This window comes from Callospermophilus lateralis, chromosome 3 (genome assembly GCF_048772815.1).
Source record: "Callospermophilus lateralis isolate mCalLat2 chromosome 3, mCalLat2.hap1, whole genome shotgun sequence".
In the NCBI taxonomy this organism is placed as follows: Eukaryota; Metazoa; Chordata; class Mammalia; order Rodentia; family Sciuridae; genus Callospermophilus; species Callospermophilus lateralis.
In genome coordinates, this window is record NC_135307.1 from 16,848,221 (window position 1) to 16,862,538 (window position 14,318).

General features: G+C 34.2%; 1 protein-coding gene across 4 annotated transcripts in view; it reads left to right on the top strand.

The window, feature by feature from the left end:
- Eml5 (EMAP like 5) overlaps positions 1-14,318 on the top strand; it is a 185,097-nt gene that overhangs the window by 146,183 nt on the left and 24,596 nt on the right. For 2 of the 4 annotated variants that reach the window (XM_076849765.1, XM_076849766.1), the window contains exons 28-30: positions 7,286-7,364; positions 8,535-8,664; positions 11,112-11,210. In XM_076849765.1, the coding sequence (XP_076705880.1) occupies positions 7,286-7,364; positions 8,535-8,664; positions 11,112-11,210 (308 nt within the window). Of the gene's footprint in view, positions 1-2,428; positions 2,444-4,329; positions 4,339-7,285; positions 7,365-8,534; positions 8,665-11,111; positions 11,211-14,318 lie in introns of all 4 variants that reach the window. The other 2 variants (XM_076849768.1, XM_076849767.1) reach the window with 2 other exon arrangements.

Sequence of the window (14,318 nt, forward strand, 5' to 3'; positions counted from 1 at the left end):
TATATGATTAAAGTAACCTTACTTGCCAAGTGTGTTAAATATATTTGATGACATTGGTGAAGATAATAAAAATTGAATCCAGTGCCCAGAACCTTGTAGGAAGCATGTGTGCAGAGACATGGCCTTTTTTTTTTTAAATGGCCTGTCTATCAACATGCCCTTAATTGAGGGTTGACAACATTTCAAAAATTTTTCAAAAAATGGCAGGTTGAAGTATAGCTTATTTTTAAAGGGAATTATTGATCTTGGTTTAGAATCAGTAAATTAAAAATAAGGATATATACACAGAAGTTTTATTGGAAAATAACTTTTAAATAATGTCTCTGAGCTAGATGAGCTAGATGAGAGAAACTGTGAACCTAATGGTTTTTAAATCAAAGATGGAAAGCAGTAAAGAGACAAATGAGGGCTGGGAAGGTAGCCCATTTGTCTAGCGCATATGAGGCCCTGGGTTCCATCCCCAGGAACCCCCCACACACACACACACAAAAGGCCAATATGGCATGGACTTCAAAAGTGGAGAGGTTTTAAGAAATGATAAAGGAATAGATTATCAGAAACAGAAGTGAGAAATGAAGGAGTGAAAGCTGAGAACATCAGTGACTTCTGAAGAAAGCTGTGACAAGGAAAATATTATTATAAGAAACTACTAAGAGTATTTGAGGGAAAAACTAAAAATGAAACCTATGAATTTAATATTCAGGGAAAGGGATAAAGTAAAAGGCATGTGATGTACCTTAATGATGGGGGAGAGGACAACTAGAGATTTTGATGAGCTGACTAATCCCAGCATCCCAGGAAGTCTAGGTGCAATGTTGAGGCTATGACACCTTCTAAGCTCCTATTCAAGGTACTCAGTTTGCTGTAGGATACCTCAGATAACTGTACGGGGAGGTCAGGAAAAGGTATAGAGTACTCATTTTGTTATGCATAAAGAGGCAAAGTATAAAAGAATGTGTAGGAATGTTATCATGACAAAATCTAAATACTTGTATAAAATTCTAGATAGAAGTAGCTGGGTAGAAAGAGCATCACACAATGCAAAGGACATGGATTTTGGAGCCAGACAATTGTGCTAACATACTCATTTTTATCATTTACCAGTTGTATAACCTTGAAAAGTCTTCATTCTTTCTGAACCTCAGTTTCCTAAGTGGCAAAATGAGCACTGTAATTCCTCATTTATGGATAATTTCAAGGTTGATATGAAATAATACACATCAATAATTAAGATAGTAGGTCTTCACCAATGGCATACTCATCTTGGAATGAAATACAGAGTAACCTGAGGAGATAGTTAAATACTGAAACACTGTTTTTCTTTTCTTTTTTTAAATTAAATATTCACAAAGTAATGAGCACTATGTATTTATTTATTTATTAGAGGAATACATATAAATATGTAAATGTGAATGTTCTTAAGTAGAATATTGCAGAATAATGCTTACTACTATTACTTAATGAAAACCAAACATCCCAAGTAATGAGAAGTGAGAAGTGTTTTATAGGAAGGAAGAACTGTAGACATTCTCATAAATCTCTTCCATATGTTCTATTGATTTTTTTTAAAAGAAAAAAATTATTAGAGAAGTTTGGTATGTGACCTAATTTGAATCTGTATGCCATCATTTGTGGTAAAACACTTCAATTTAAATTTCCTTCCTCAGTGCTGAAATGACCCACATTCTGAATGGTGGAAATTATTTTCCTGTTCCTGAAGAATGAGTAACACTGTTGTAACTGTAATCAGCAAAGATTTTTGAAGTTAAATTTTTTACAGATTACTTTTTGAAATTGTTTCACATTTTGTTCTCAATTTTTTTTACAAAGTCGGTTCTGCTAAATTCTCATTAAAATAATGAGACAGAGATCATTAATGTAATCATAAGAGTAGTAGTTCTTACAAAATGATAGAATCAAAGGGGATAAAAAGTAAGACATATTTCTTTGGACCATTTTTAAATATATTACTAAGGAGATAATACAGTCTATGTAAATAATTTTCAGTACTTTAAATAAAATCTATTATTGTCATCAAATGTGAAACAAAACATTTTTAAATGATTAAAACAAACACATATCAAATACCTTATCTTCTTTAATGGAAATTGTTTTGATGACAACTAATAACTTCTCTGGTTGATACTTTTGTAGATTTTTTTTCTCTAAGTAATTTTAATAATTTTGTTTTTTCTTTTATTAAATGTTTTTGTAGCAAATCTTATCTATCTAAAGTAATTCATTTTGGTCAAATTCCCAATATTTTTAATAAAAACATTCAAAATAATGTGACATAAAATTTAGGCATTTTTGTATTTCCTTATGTTTTTATTGATATGTTACTTTTACTATATTTACTAAACTGCTATAATTATTTCTTATAATTTTCATGTGTTTCCCTTCTTTTTTCCTTTAATTCCTTTCAAAGGCAGGGTATAGTAAGGTAAGTGTTTTATGAAAGAACATTTTTCACTCAAATATTTACTCTTCATTCTATTAATCTTTATAGTATTTCCCCTATGAACTAATTAACTATATTTGTCAATAAACAATTAAAAAATGAAATAGGACAAATCCAACAAGGGAGTTATATTTTTAGATACAGTAAATGGTTGGTATTATGAAGGTCTTAATTGTGATTATTTAGTTTTACAATAATGTTCTATATAGCTTTACATTTTCCTTAACTTTCAGAGGCTCATAAAAAAACAGCTATACATATTTATCAGTGAGAGATTATTCAGTTTATAAATCTGTTATCTTCATCTAATAAACATTTACTCTACCCTTTAAAATAGGATAATATAGTATATTTGTATATTTAATAAAATGGCCTGGATAAGACAGACTCAGGGAGCTTTTATAGCTACCTTCAGTGAGATGAAAATGTCCTCAGAGAGCTTCTGAAATGGGACATTATAGAAATTAATAGTCAAATTTTAGAAGTAAAAAAAGTAACACTAGAAAAATGTTGGGAGATAAGGATGAAAACAGTAGATTTGAGGTCAGATTATACATACACTCAAATAGTAGGCACTCCTGAATATTTGATGGCATGAATTAATTATCTGTGAAATTCTGTGTTTTAAGCAAGGTAATGTGCAAAGATGAGTTCAGAGTATGATACACCCTTTAAGGAGGCCCACAGTCTTATATTATTTTGACAGCAATGAAGTATACAGATCTAGCCTCATACATACCCTAGCTTCATCAGTATCAATCTCTGCATTGAAGGGGATACTGAGAGTTGACAGTGGTGTAGTAGAAAACACATGATGAAAGAAAGTTGGGAGGCCACTAAATATGAAGAATAATCTGCGGATCACTTATTTCAAAACAAGAAATTGAGATATAATTGCTGTCTTACACCCTGTCACAAGCAGGATTCATGCACTTTAGTTGACCATTTGTCATGAGTGCTTATAAAGCCATGTTCTAAATGTGTAAAGAAGACTCCTGATTTTAGAGAGAGGGTGGATGAAAAGACTTCCAATTCTGTGACAGTTATTACACTATTAAGGGAAGTTTAAAAAAAAATTTACTAGAAAAATCCCAAATCCAGCGTGGTCCTGAGTTATTCATTCTTTTTGTGTGAATTTGCTGACTGGGGAAATCTCTTAGCTCAAAATAAGGGGCTCCTCAGGCAGTTTCTTTCAAAGAAGTTCCAGTGCTACCAGCCCTTTAAGTTGGTTAAGATTTTATTCCCATTTTTTTATATTTATTTTTTAGTAGTAGTTGGATACAATATCTTTATTTTATGTATTTATCCTTTTATGTCGTACTGAGGACCGAACCCAGGGCCTTGTGCGTGCTTCTAGGCAAGCACTCTACCACTGAGCCACCATCCCAGCCCTTTATTTCCCATTTTAAGAACAAAAATAAGCTTAAATGTTTTGTTTGAAAGTCATATTATACAATCTGAATAAGAAAAAAAATAAGAGATCTGGGTGTTGTGTCTCAGTGGTAAAGCTCTTGCCTCAAACATGTGAGGCACTGGGTTTGATCCCCAGCGCCACATAAAAATAAATAAACAAAGTAAAGATATTTAAAAAAAATAAGAATGGCAAGCTTTAAAGTTTATTACATAGAACATGTTGCATTCTACTTTTTCACCTTTCTTCCGATTTCCCTGCCATTAATGTTATAACTGAATCTTTTCTTATTATGCAGTAATAAAATTGAAGCAACAGGCCTTTCATATAATCAGAGGAGTTTATCTTCATTAAATTGATTTAAAAAAACTTTACTACTTTAGGTATTTTATGAGTGTTTTAAATTCAAATTTGTGTTGTAATATTTTTCCTTTTCTTTTAATCTGCTGCTGAAAAGAGGTTCCAGGTAATCTTCTCTTTGTCATGCTCACAAGGCCTGATTTTTTGTTTTTATCATCTTTTATATGTAGCATTAATGAGCTCAAGTTCTTAGTGTTCTTACCTCTATTCATAGTTTTTCACATTTTTCCCCTTTGGAACTAATATCCCTGAAATAAATAGAATCTTTTGAGGGGTAGAGCAAGTACAGGGACTGAACTTGGGGGCACTCTACCACTGAGCCATATCCCCAGCCCTATTGTATTTTATTTAGAGACAGGGTCTCACTGAGTTGCTTAGCGCCTCACTTTAATGAGGCTGGCTTTGAACTCTCAATCTTCCTGCCTCAGCCTCCTAAGCTACTGGGATTACAGGCATGCACCACCACACCCAGCTTAGAATCTTAATTATTGGATTTACACTATATCAGTAACTACTAAAACTTTATCCATTCGACTCGTATAATTTTACAAGTGGTTTACAGTATTACATGCTAATGTAATAAGCATTAAAATATGCTTAATTGTTCTGAAGGGTTGCATAGATGAATTATCTGTTTATTGTTTGAATTAACAACTAAAGCTGTCATACTAACATTGAATAAAGTTCACCAACAGAATTGACTTAGAAGAAAAAACCAAAGTTCCTATCTACTAGATCCTAATAGAAGTAGTTTTAAATATTTTATTTTATGAAGGTTTGAAACCAAAATTTCTGTGATAACTTGTAAAGTTGTTTATATATTCCTTATAAGGGCATTTACTTTTTATGATACCAATTAGTTATGCTTATATATTCTGCATGCTGTTTCACTTTACATATGAAAATCTCCATTTGTTTTATATTATGTGTAAAATATAACACTTCATTTTCTTTTTTTAATTGTATAACTTGACAATTTTGAAATGCAAATATATTTGAAAATATTTTATTTTAGGAGACTTATTTATAAATTTCGGAATTTTTTTCCATAAGAAAGTCAATTTGTATTATTTTCTGATTTGGTTGTTAACAATTTGATTTTTTTTTAAATTTGATGTTCTGGGAATTGAATTTATGTGTGCCAGCCAAGAGCACTCTGAGCTACATCCCAACCCTTTTTATGTTTTGAGATAGGGTTTTGCTAAATTGCCCAGGCTGGCCTTAAACTTGCTATCCTCCTGCCTCAGCCTTCCAAGTAACTGGGATTTTAGGCATTGGCCATCATGTTCAGCTACAAATTGAATATTAAAATTTGGAGAGGGTTTGATGCATGATTGATTTAGATGCAGTATTCAGCTTATTAAATATTTGAATAATTGAACCAACTTGAAGATGGTTATGCAAATTATTCTGTAGCACTGGATACATGGTAGAAGATGCCTTTAGTAAACCAAATGGACCAAATGTTAGCTCCCTCTTGTGGAGGATACATAAATTATCCTCCCTCTTGTGGAGGATACATAAATATACAAGGATATGTATCTTGTGGAGGATACATATCCTTGTGGAGGATACATAACATTGTGGATAACGTAAATGAGGTATGAATTGGACTCTTCCCGCCCCCGCCCCCCCCGCCCCCCCCGCCCCCCCCATGCTTTTCAGGAGGGAGCCTCATTGGAAATATCATTATATAAAAATTGAAATTTTAAAATAAAACATTAGTTATCAAAAATAAATATTTGTAAAATGGTCATTTGAGATAACAATAATAGACTAAATAGAAAATTGAAGAGCTGACATGCCTGTTAGTACTAGGATATTATAAATAGATTCTGAGCTTTACAGGGGGATACATTTGAAAGCTACTATGTAGAGAATGTTGATAAATATTTGGTGAATAGAGAAGAGGAGTAGTTGGAAGCAGTGGTAATAGTAATTGCCTTTTTTTTTTAGTCTTTTGTTTGTTTATTTTAATGTGGTGCTGAGGATCAAACTCAGTGCCTCACATGTGCTAGGCAAGCGCTCTGCCACTGAGCCACAACCCTGCTAATTGCCTTTTACATAATGCTATGTGGTTTGCAATGCTTTGTGACTCTAAAATGTCTTCCTTGAATAACTGATGACAATGCAATAGCCAAAAGTAAAGACTTTGGGAAGCAGAGAAACCGAAGGGCGTGGAGGAGGAGTAATGAGTACAAGTTTAGACTCAAATGTGATTTATGTTGCCAACAATATAAAAACATAACATTATAGAAACATAATTAAATTTGCTGGACATAGTAATCACAGTTCCTTGGGAGGCTAAGGCAGGAGGATTGCAAATTTGAGGTCATTCCAGGCAATTTAGTGAGTACCTCATCTCAAAAAAATAAATAAAAAGGACTGGGAATGTAGCTCAGTGGTAGAGGATGAGGCCCTGGGTTTAATCCCCAGCACTGGCAAATATATAAATAAATGAATACATATATATATATCTAAATATATTTCAGGAGATTGAGGCACGAGAATTGCAAATGCAAGGCTAACCTCAGCATGCTAATGATATCCTTCCTCAAGAAGAAAAAAAAGTGGGCAGTGGGTGCTGGGTCTGTAACTCAGTGGTAAAGCACCTCTGAGTTCAACCCCTAGTACTATAAAAAGAAAAAAAAATATATATATATATATATATGTATATATTATGCGCCTGTCATATGAAGGTATTAGATGCTTTAGAGCAATACTTTAGACTTTGTTGATAATGCACCCATCAAGAAAGTTTTTTGTATATCAAGCTAACATTTTTACGTTTGTTTATAAACGAACTGCTCTTGTGTTAGTATATTATTTACATTATGAAACATATCCAAGAAATTAAAATGAATAAAATTTCTAATTATTTTCTTTCCCCCCTTACTGAATTAGAAGGTATCAGGATCTAGAGAGTGCAGTCTAATAGAACACAGACCCACTTCCCTTTTGGCAAGTTGTTGTCTCTCTGGAGGGCAGGTGTGGAGACCCAGTGAAAGCCCCAAGTGATCTATGCCTTTCCTCCTTCCATCTCTCTGTTTCAGGCCCCCAGTGAGCAGGGCCCCTCCACAGCCAGAGAAACTTCAGACAAATAATGTTGGCAAGAAGAAAAGACCCATAGAGGTAAGGAAAACCCACTCCTTAATGTTATTAAAATGTATCCAAAGTTTCTTTTTATAAAACACCCAAGTCTTTATCATTAGTTTTCATGAAAATAAGTGTATTGAATAATCATTTTGTTTGATTTTAAGAAGTGATTAACTTGCCAAGTGTAGTGGCACATGCCTAGAATCCCAGCTACTCAGGAGTGTCATAAGTTCAAGGCCAGCCTCAGCAAATTAGAGAGACCCTGTCTCAAAATAAAAAATAAAAAGGCCTGGGGATATGGCTCAGTGGCTGAACATCCCTGGGTTCAATCTCTGCTACCAACAAGCAGAGATTGTTGGTAAGTAAATTTCTGTTTCTCTTAATTTTTAAATGAGAACATCCAAACATAAATACATGTGAGTGATCTATTACTTACAGAAGTCGTGTCTTATACTTAGTGTCCTGAATTCATAAGTTGAAGATAAAATATTTACACCACTCCAGGAACCTTTACCCCATGTGATATAGTCACTATACAGGATTCATGAAGTCTGTTCCTCCTTCTGTCCCTCCTTCCATCAAAGAAACCTTCAGCACTAGCTGAGGAAAGAGAAAGGTCCTCCCAGACCTTTCATAATCCCACATCAGCAGCAAATAAGCAAGTTGTGCTAAATGAGCCCTGAGCAAGGTGTAAAGCTATAGGAGAGGGATTGAAATAAAAAACAGGAATGCTTCTCCCTGCAGCCTTCTCTACCAGAACTTTCAGCATGAGTTGTCAGAGACAACTTTTGATTCTTCAAAGTAGCTGACTTTGATATAATTTGTCCTGAGTTATCTATGCTGAGCAAATAATTAACTAACAATGAATACAAATCAAATTCTTCTTTCTGACTAACCATAAAAATTGAAGTATTCTTTCATATGGAATCTTAAATCTGAAATTCTTAGAATTGGATAACCTTGTGATTCCCTTTTCCTTTTTATAACTTTATATAGAAAAAGTATAGACTGTGAAATGTGTTTCATTTGTCCAAAACAGGCTAGAGAAAATATATCTAGCTTAATTTTGTATTTGAACTCTAAAACATCAAAAACACGTCTTCCATTTTGACTGAAGATGCTAATGCTATGTACATCACAGAATATTGGTGAACGTTTAGACATGAGGAAGAGAGTAATTGTATAATGGTTTCATTATTGTTATAGGACCTCGTGTTGGAGCTTGTATTTGGTTATCGAGGCAGAGACTGCAGGAATAATGTACATTATTTAAATGATGGTGATGATATAATTTATCACACTGCATCAGTTGGAATTCTGCACAATGTTGCTACAGGTAGGAAACCCTAGTTCTCTGCCTCCTTATATACTCTGCTTTTAATTTAAAATCTTTTAACTAGGAGCTTAAATTTCTTTGTTAAACCTATAAATAATAATTGAAATATATGAGAAATGATCCAGAATAAAAAATATTTCATATTATGGCACTATCTAGTTATATTTTAGTATTAATAGAGTATGATACAGCAGAAAAGTATTTTATAAGGCCAAGTTCTCATAGATCTCTACTAAAAGTAAAGGTTCGCTGTACATTAGAATCCTATTTTACAGTGAAATCATTGTGCCTCTAATTCTATTTTCCCATAATCTCATCATGAGAATGGGTGGTTTGGATGGTTGTCTTTGACAGTGATTGAAAGTAGCACATTGGATAAGTGACCACTGGGGTGATTAGTGAGGCCTTAGAAAGCCAAGCAAGAAAGCTTTTTGTCTGTGGGTCTACTGATTATTGCTTGTTTGATCCAAGAATGTGAGAAAATATTCCTTGATGTTTATTTAACAGTCTTGTTGAAGAGCAAATAGAGTTATCTTATTAAATATGATCCAATGATGTTAAGTATTTTATTTTTAATTCTGTTTTATTACATATGATTGCAAACTTTATGAAGTTTGAAAGCAAAAACAGAGTCTACCTGATGAGTCATTTGGGTTTTCCTTTGATAGTTTCATTCTGAATGGATAAAGAGTAAATTATGTGCATCATTATCCTCCTCCCCTTGTCAGTATTAATCATTAATATGATCTTTCTTTTCTGGTTTGCTAAAGAAAAGGATTCACCAGAACTACATGCAATTTTTCATTTAATAATTTGAGCCATTTTTTAAAAAAGTACTACTTAGAAAATCCTTTTTAATTGAGGTTTCACATATCCTTCAAGAGAATGGAAAAGAGTAAAATAAGACAAGCTTTCTGATTTATAATTAATCACCTTTCTAATGGTGAAGTGCTGAGAGAGGATGGAGGGGGAGATGAGGCATCTGCTTCAGTTCTTAGTATTTGGCCTCCAACCAGTTTACATTGCTGTGCTCATAGTCTAGGAAGTATAGATTCATTAGCTGATATTCCACCAACTTAGCCAACAGCTCATAATTAGTTGTTTGTTTCTTTAACTGAACCCACAGCCCTAGAAAGTAAAAATCATTTTTCATATCAAGGAGAAATTTAAAATAGTAGGTGTGTTAAAAGTAATCATTGAGTTTTTAGTCTTGTTTTCTTTTGTTTGAGATCCTGATATTCAGGGTCCTCTAATATGGATTCAACCTACTGTTCTGACCTCATGTCCTACCTAATTATTTTACTTGTATAAACCTAGTATTTTATTGCCTCCTGTGTAGAGTACTTTCATAGTCTCCTGAAATCTCTTCACTGTCAATACTGCTAGATGAATCACATTACTTCCATTTTTATCATACTAGAATTTCATTTTTATTTTTAATTGGTGCATTATAATTATACACAGTGGTGGTAATTACTATGTTATGTACATGCACATAACATAATTTGATCAGTCTCATTCCCTAGTACCTTCTCTTTTCCTTCCCTCCTCCCTCCCCCATCTACTTGCTCTACTCTACTGACTTCCCTTCTATTATTATTTTAATGAGTACATTATAATTATATATGCATGGAATTTATTGTGGTATACTTGTACATAGACATAGCGTAATTGGTATATTTTATTCCCTAGGACTTCCCCACACTCTCCCCTCCTCCCTCCTTCTTGATCCCTTTCCTCTACTGTATTAGTCTCCCTTCTATTTGGGGGATACATTAATTCTTTGATCAAAAAACTTTAGTGCCTCTCCACTGACTGCAGAATAAATATGAAATATTAATAAATATGGCCCAAACTATTAAAGGGAAAATTATCTCTGGTTTTTGAATGACCCTAGTGAATCTTTTTCTTTAGGAAACCAAAACAAAGATCATAAGCCTTGAAAATCTTTCATAATTCTAGTCCCTACTTCCCTTTCCAACTGCATTGCTCACTTTTCTTCCTCATGGCCCTACAGCCAAAGGAGTCATTATATATGCATATCGCTGCCTTTGCGCCTTTCCTCAGGGTTCCTCTACCTACCTAAAATGCCCTTCCCTACCCTCCTTCACATTTGCAGAATCTGTCTGCATCAGTGCAGAAGTGTCATATTCCCATAATGAGAATAAGTCTTCCTGTGCTGAATTTCCATGGCATTTTGATTCTTAAATCTTTGGTGGTATTTGGCATCTTCAGCCTTGGATCATACGATTGATCCTTCAGATCATATGGTTGATCCCTTTCAGATTAAAACATCTGATTCTTTATCCTTTGATAATGTGTATAGTAAGTACTCAAAAACTATGTGTTGAATAAGCAGATAAATTAGTTTATAGTGCTAGATAAATGCATTTGATTGTAATATCTTAAAAGTTTTCAAACTTAATTCTCAAATTCTTTCTTTATAGGAATTCAAAGTTTTTATCAGGAACATAATGATGATATTCTGTGTCTCACTGTAAATCAGCACCCCAAATTTATCAACATAGTGGCAACTGGCCAAGTAGGTATGTTTCTATATTTTAAAAAGAAACAATGTGAAGCATTTTTGTTCAAATAAATTCAACATCCTAGGAAAAATTAAAGTGTAATATAATTACAGATTCTTCAAAACTCTGTGTACATAAAACACACACAAAATTATACCATATGGTTTGCTTCTAGGTACCTTCTCTTACTAACTTTGGTTATCTGAATTAGTACAGACAATTTTGAATTTAAAATCAACTGTCATATAGGGGCTGGGATTGTGGCTCAGTGGTAGAGCATTCGCCTAGCATGTGGGAGGCCCTGGGTTTGATCCTCAGCACCACATTAAAATAAATAAAATAAAGGTATGGCGCCCAACTAAAACTAAAAAATAAATATTTTTTTCAAAAAGTCAACTGTCATATAGTGGTTTAAATAGTCAGATTTAATTCTTTGTCAGGAATTTCTGACTAGCAAAAAAATAATAATAATTCAGTATCATATGAAGCAGAAAGGAAGTACTTTAAGGAGAGAAGAGTTTCGTTTCAGCAAGGGTTAACCTAGAAAGTAGTGCCACACTTAGGGCCACACTAAGTTGCTGAGGCTGGCTTTGAACTCGTGATCCTCCTGCCTCAGTCTCCTGAGCTGCTGGATCCCAGCAGCAACTTAGTGTGGCCCTAAGTAACTCAGCAAGACCCTGTCTCTAAATAAAACATAAAAAGGCCTGGGGATGTGGCTCAGTAATTAAGCACCTCTGGGTTCAATTTCTGGTACCAAAAGAAAAAAAGTGGCAACCTGGTTGGGCTTGTGGCTCAGTGGTAGAGCACTTGCCTAGCAAGTGTGATCCTCAGCACCACACAAAAATAAATAAATAAAATAAAGATATTGTGTTCATCTACAACTAAAAAAATATTTTTAAAAAATGAAAAAACAAATTTGTTTCATGTTTGTAAATCCCCACTGCCTTTTCCTTTTCTTTGGTATTAATCTGATTCATCAAGTGTTTTTGTTGTTGTTGTTGTTTGTTTTACAGTACCAGGGATTAAATCCAGGGGCTCTCTACCACTGAGCTACATGCATAGTCTCCCTCTCCCCTTTTTTTCTACAAGATAGGATCTCAGTAGGTTGCCAAAGCTGGTCTTGAACTTGCAATCCTCGTGCCTCAGCCTCCTGATTGCTGGAATCACTGTTTACTTGCTTTTTTAAAATTTTTTTAACCTTGGTCAAAAATTTAAAGGCCATAGATTTACAAGCAAAATGATTGAAGATAGCAGATCTATTTGGACATATCTACCAATCATTGATCACTGTGAACACTACATTATAGATTTGGTCAGTCATATTTTCACAGCTTTCATATAGCTTGTAAAGTTCTTAAAATCGTTGGGTTGGTTGGACCTCAGGGGGTTGTGGTTGCTAAGCTAGCTTTCTAGCTATCTTTTTCTTAAATAATTATGCTTTTAATATCTTATTTTTCATGCAAGTACTGAATTGATTAGTCAAAAACTTGTTCTCTGCATTTCTTGGTTCTATTGCTATGCCCCCTGGGACCCTGCTCTTTTTCCTTCTGTACAGTTTTCTGCTTTTAAAGGAAAGTAGACTATTATAGTACCCAGTATTCTAATCTTTGTATAGGAATATATATGTATACTCCCATTCGCACTAAGTTCTTTGAAAGCGATGTCTTGTTTTCCTCTGCACAAGGAATAAGGCCTATCTCCTGAAGGAATAGAGACCATACACCTGGCTTCATATCTCTTGGTACATAGTTATTGCTCTGTTAATTGTTATTGAGTAAATTTATTTATTCAACAAACTTATTAAGCACCTACCATGTGCAAGGTATTGTTCTAGCAGCTTATAAAAAGACAAAATCCCAGTTTTAATGTAATTTACATTTTGTGAATAGAATTCTAGAAGGTATGGTTCTTTGTTTGCTCATTCTTTCTTTCTTTCTCCTGCTTTCCTTTTGTTAAGCAACTTTTCTCATATTAGTGCCATAGGTTTCTTTTAGTTGAGAATTGTCATAGTCACACATTAATCTTTCAGAATTTTGGCCCCTTTCTCCACTTCTTTCCCTTTATTTTGAAAGGCAACAGTGCAGGGAACGTGGAATGGCTCATGGTCTTCCCTTCTCTTTCCAAGTCAAACTCTGCAGTGCAGAGGTGAATTTTAAATTATGCACGTAACCCTGTGCCTTGTCTCACTTGTAATTTTTTATAAAAATGGTTAACAAAAAATGCTTCACTGATGACTAAGTATAAGAGGGACTCAGGGAAGAACAAAGAATGGAGAGGGATGTTTTTTCTTAAAGGGAACTGATAGGTAGCCACTTTGCTGCCAAGCTTATATAATACCCACAAGGCACAAAACACCATTTAAGTTGTTGGGTTTTTTAAAAAAATTATATGGATCATAAAGAAACTTAAATATTTACTTTGTGGTATATTAGCCAGTTACATTCAGACTTTTATTTTCTTGACTAGAATCTTAAATCTCAGGGCCAAATGTATCTTTTTATCCATTATATACTTGAACCGATCACTATTTTATGCCTAATATGGTAGTCTAACCTCTCCCTAGGAAGCTTATTTATAAAATAGTTCTCCACAAAGAATGGAAATATGTCTCTCTACTTGCTACTCATTGGTCCTCATTTTGGGGTTACCTAGAACATGTAATCACTTTTTCCTATAACTTTTTCCTCCAGTTTTGGAAACTATCCTACTCTGACAGAGTCTTCTCTAGTACTTCTTTTAGAATGTCCACTCTGGACATCTTCCAGCTACATTTCATGGGTCAAGGTGTATATGAGAACAGTGAGATTGCTTTCCATAGGGGAGCCTCCCTCTCCATTTGGGGATTTGAAATCACAGAATTAGGGCTGGGGATGTGGCTCAAGCGGTAGCGCGCCTGCCTGGCATGCGTGCGGACCAGGTTCGATCCTCAGCACCACATACAAACAAAGATGTTGTGTTCGCCGAAAACTAAAAAATAAATATTAAAAAAATTTCTCTCGGGGCTGGGGATGTGGCTCAAGTGGTAGCGCGCTCGCCTGGCATGCGTGCTGCCCGGGTTCGATCCTCAGCACCACGTACAAAACAAAGATGTTGTGTCCGCTGAAAAAACTAAAAAATAAATATTAA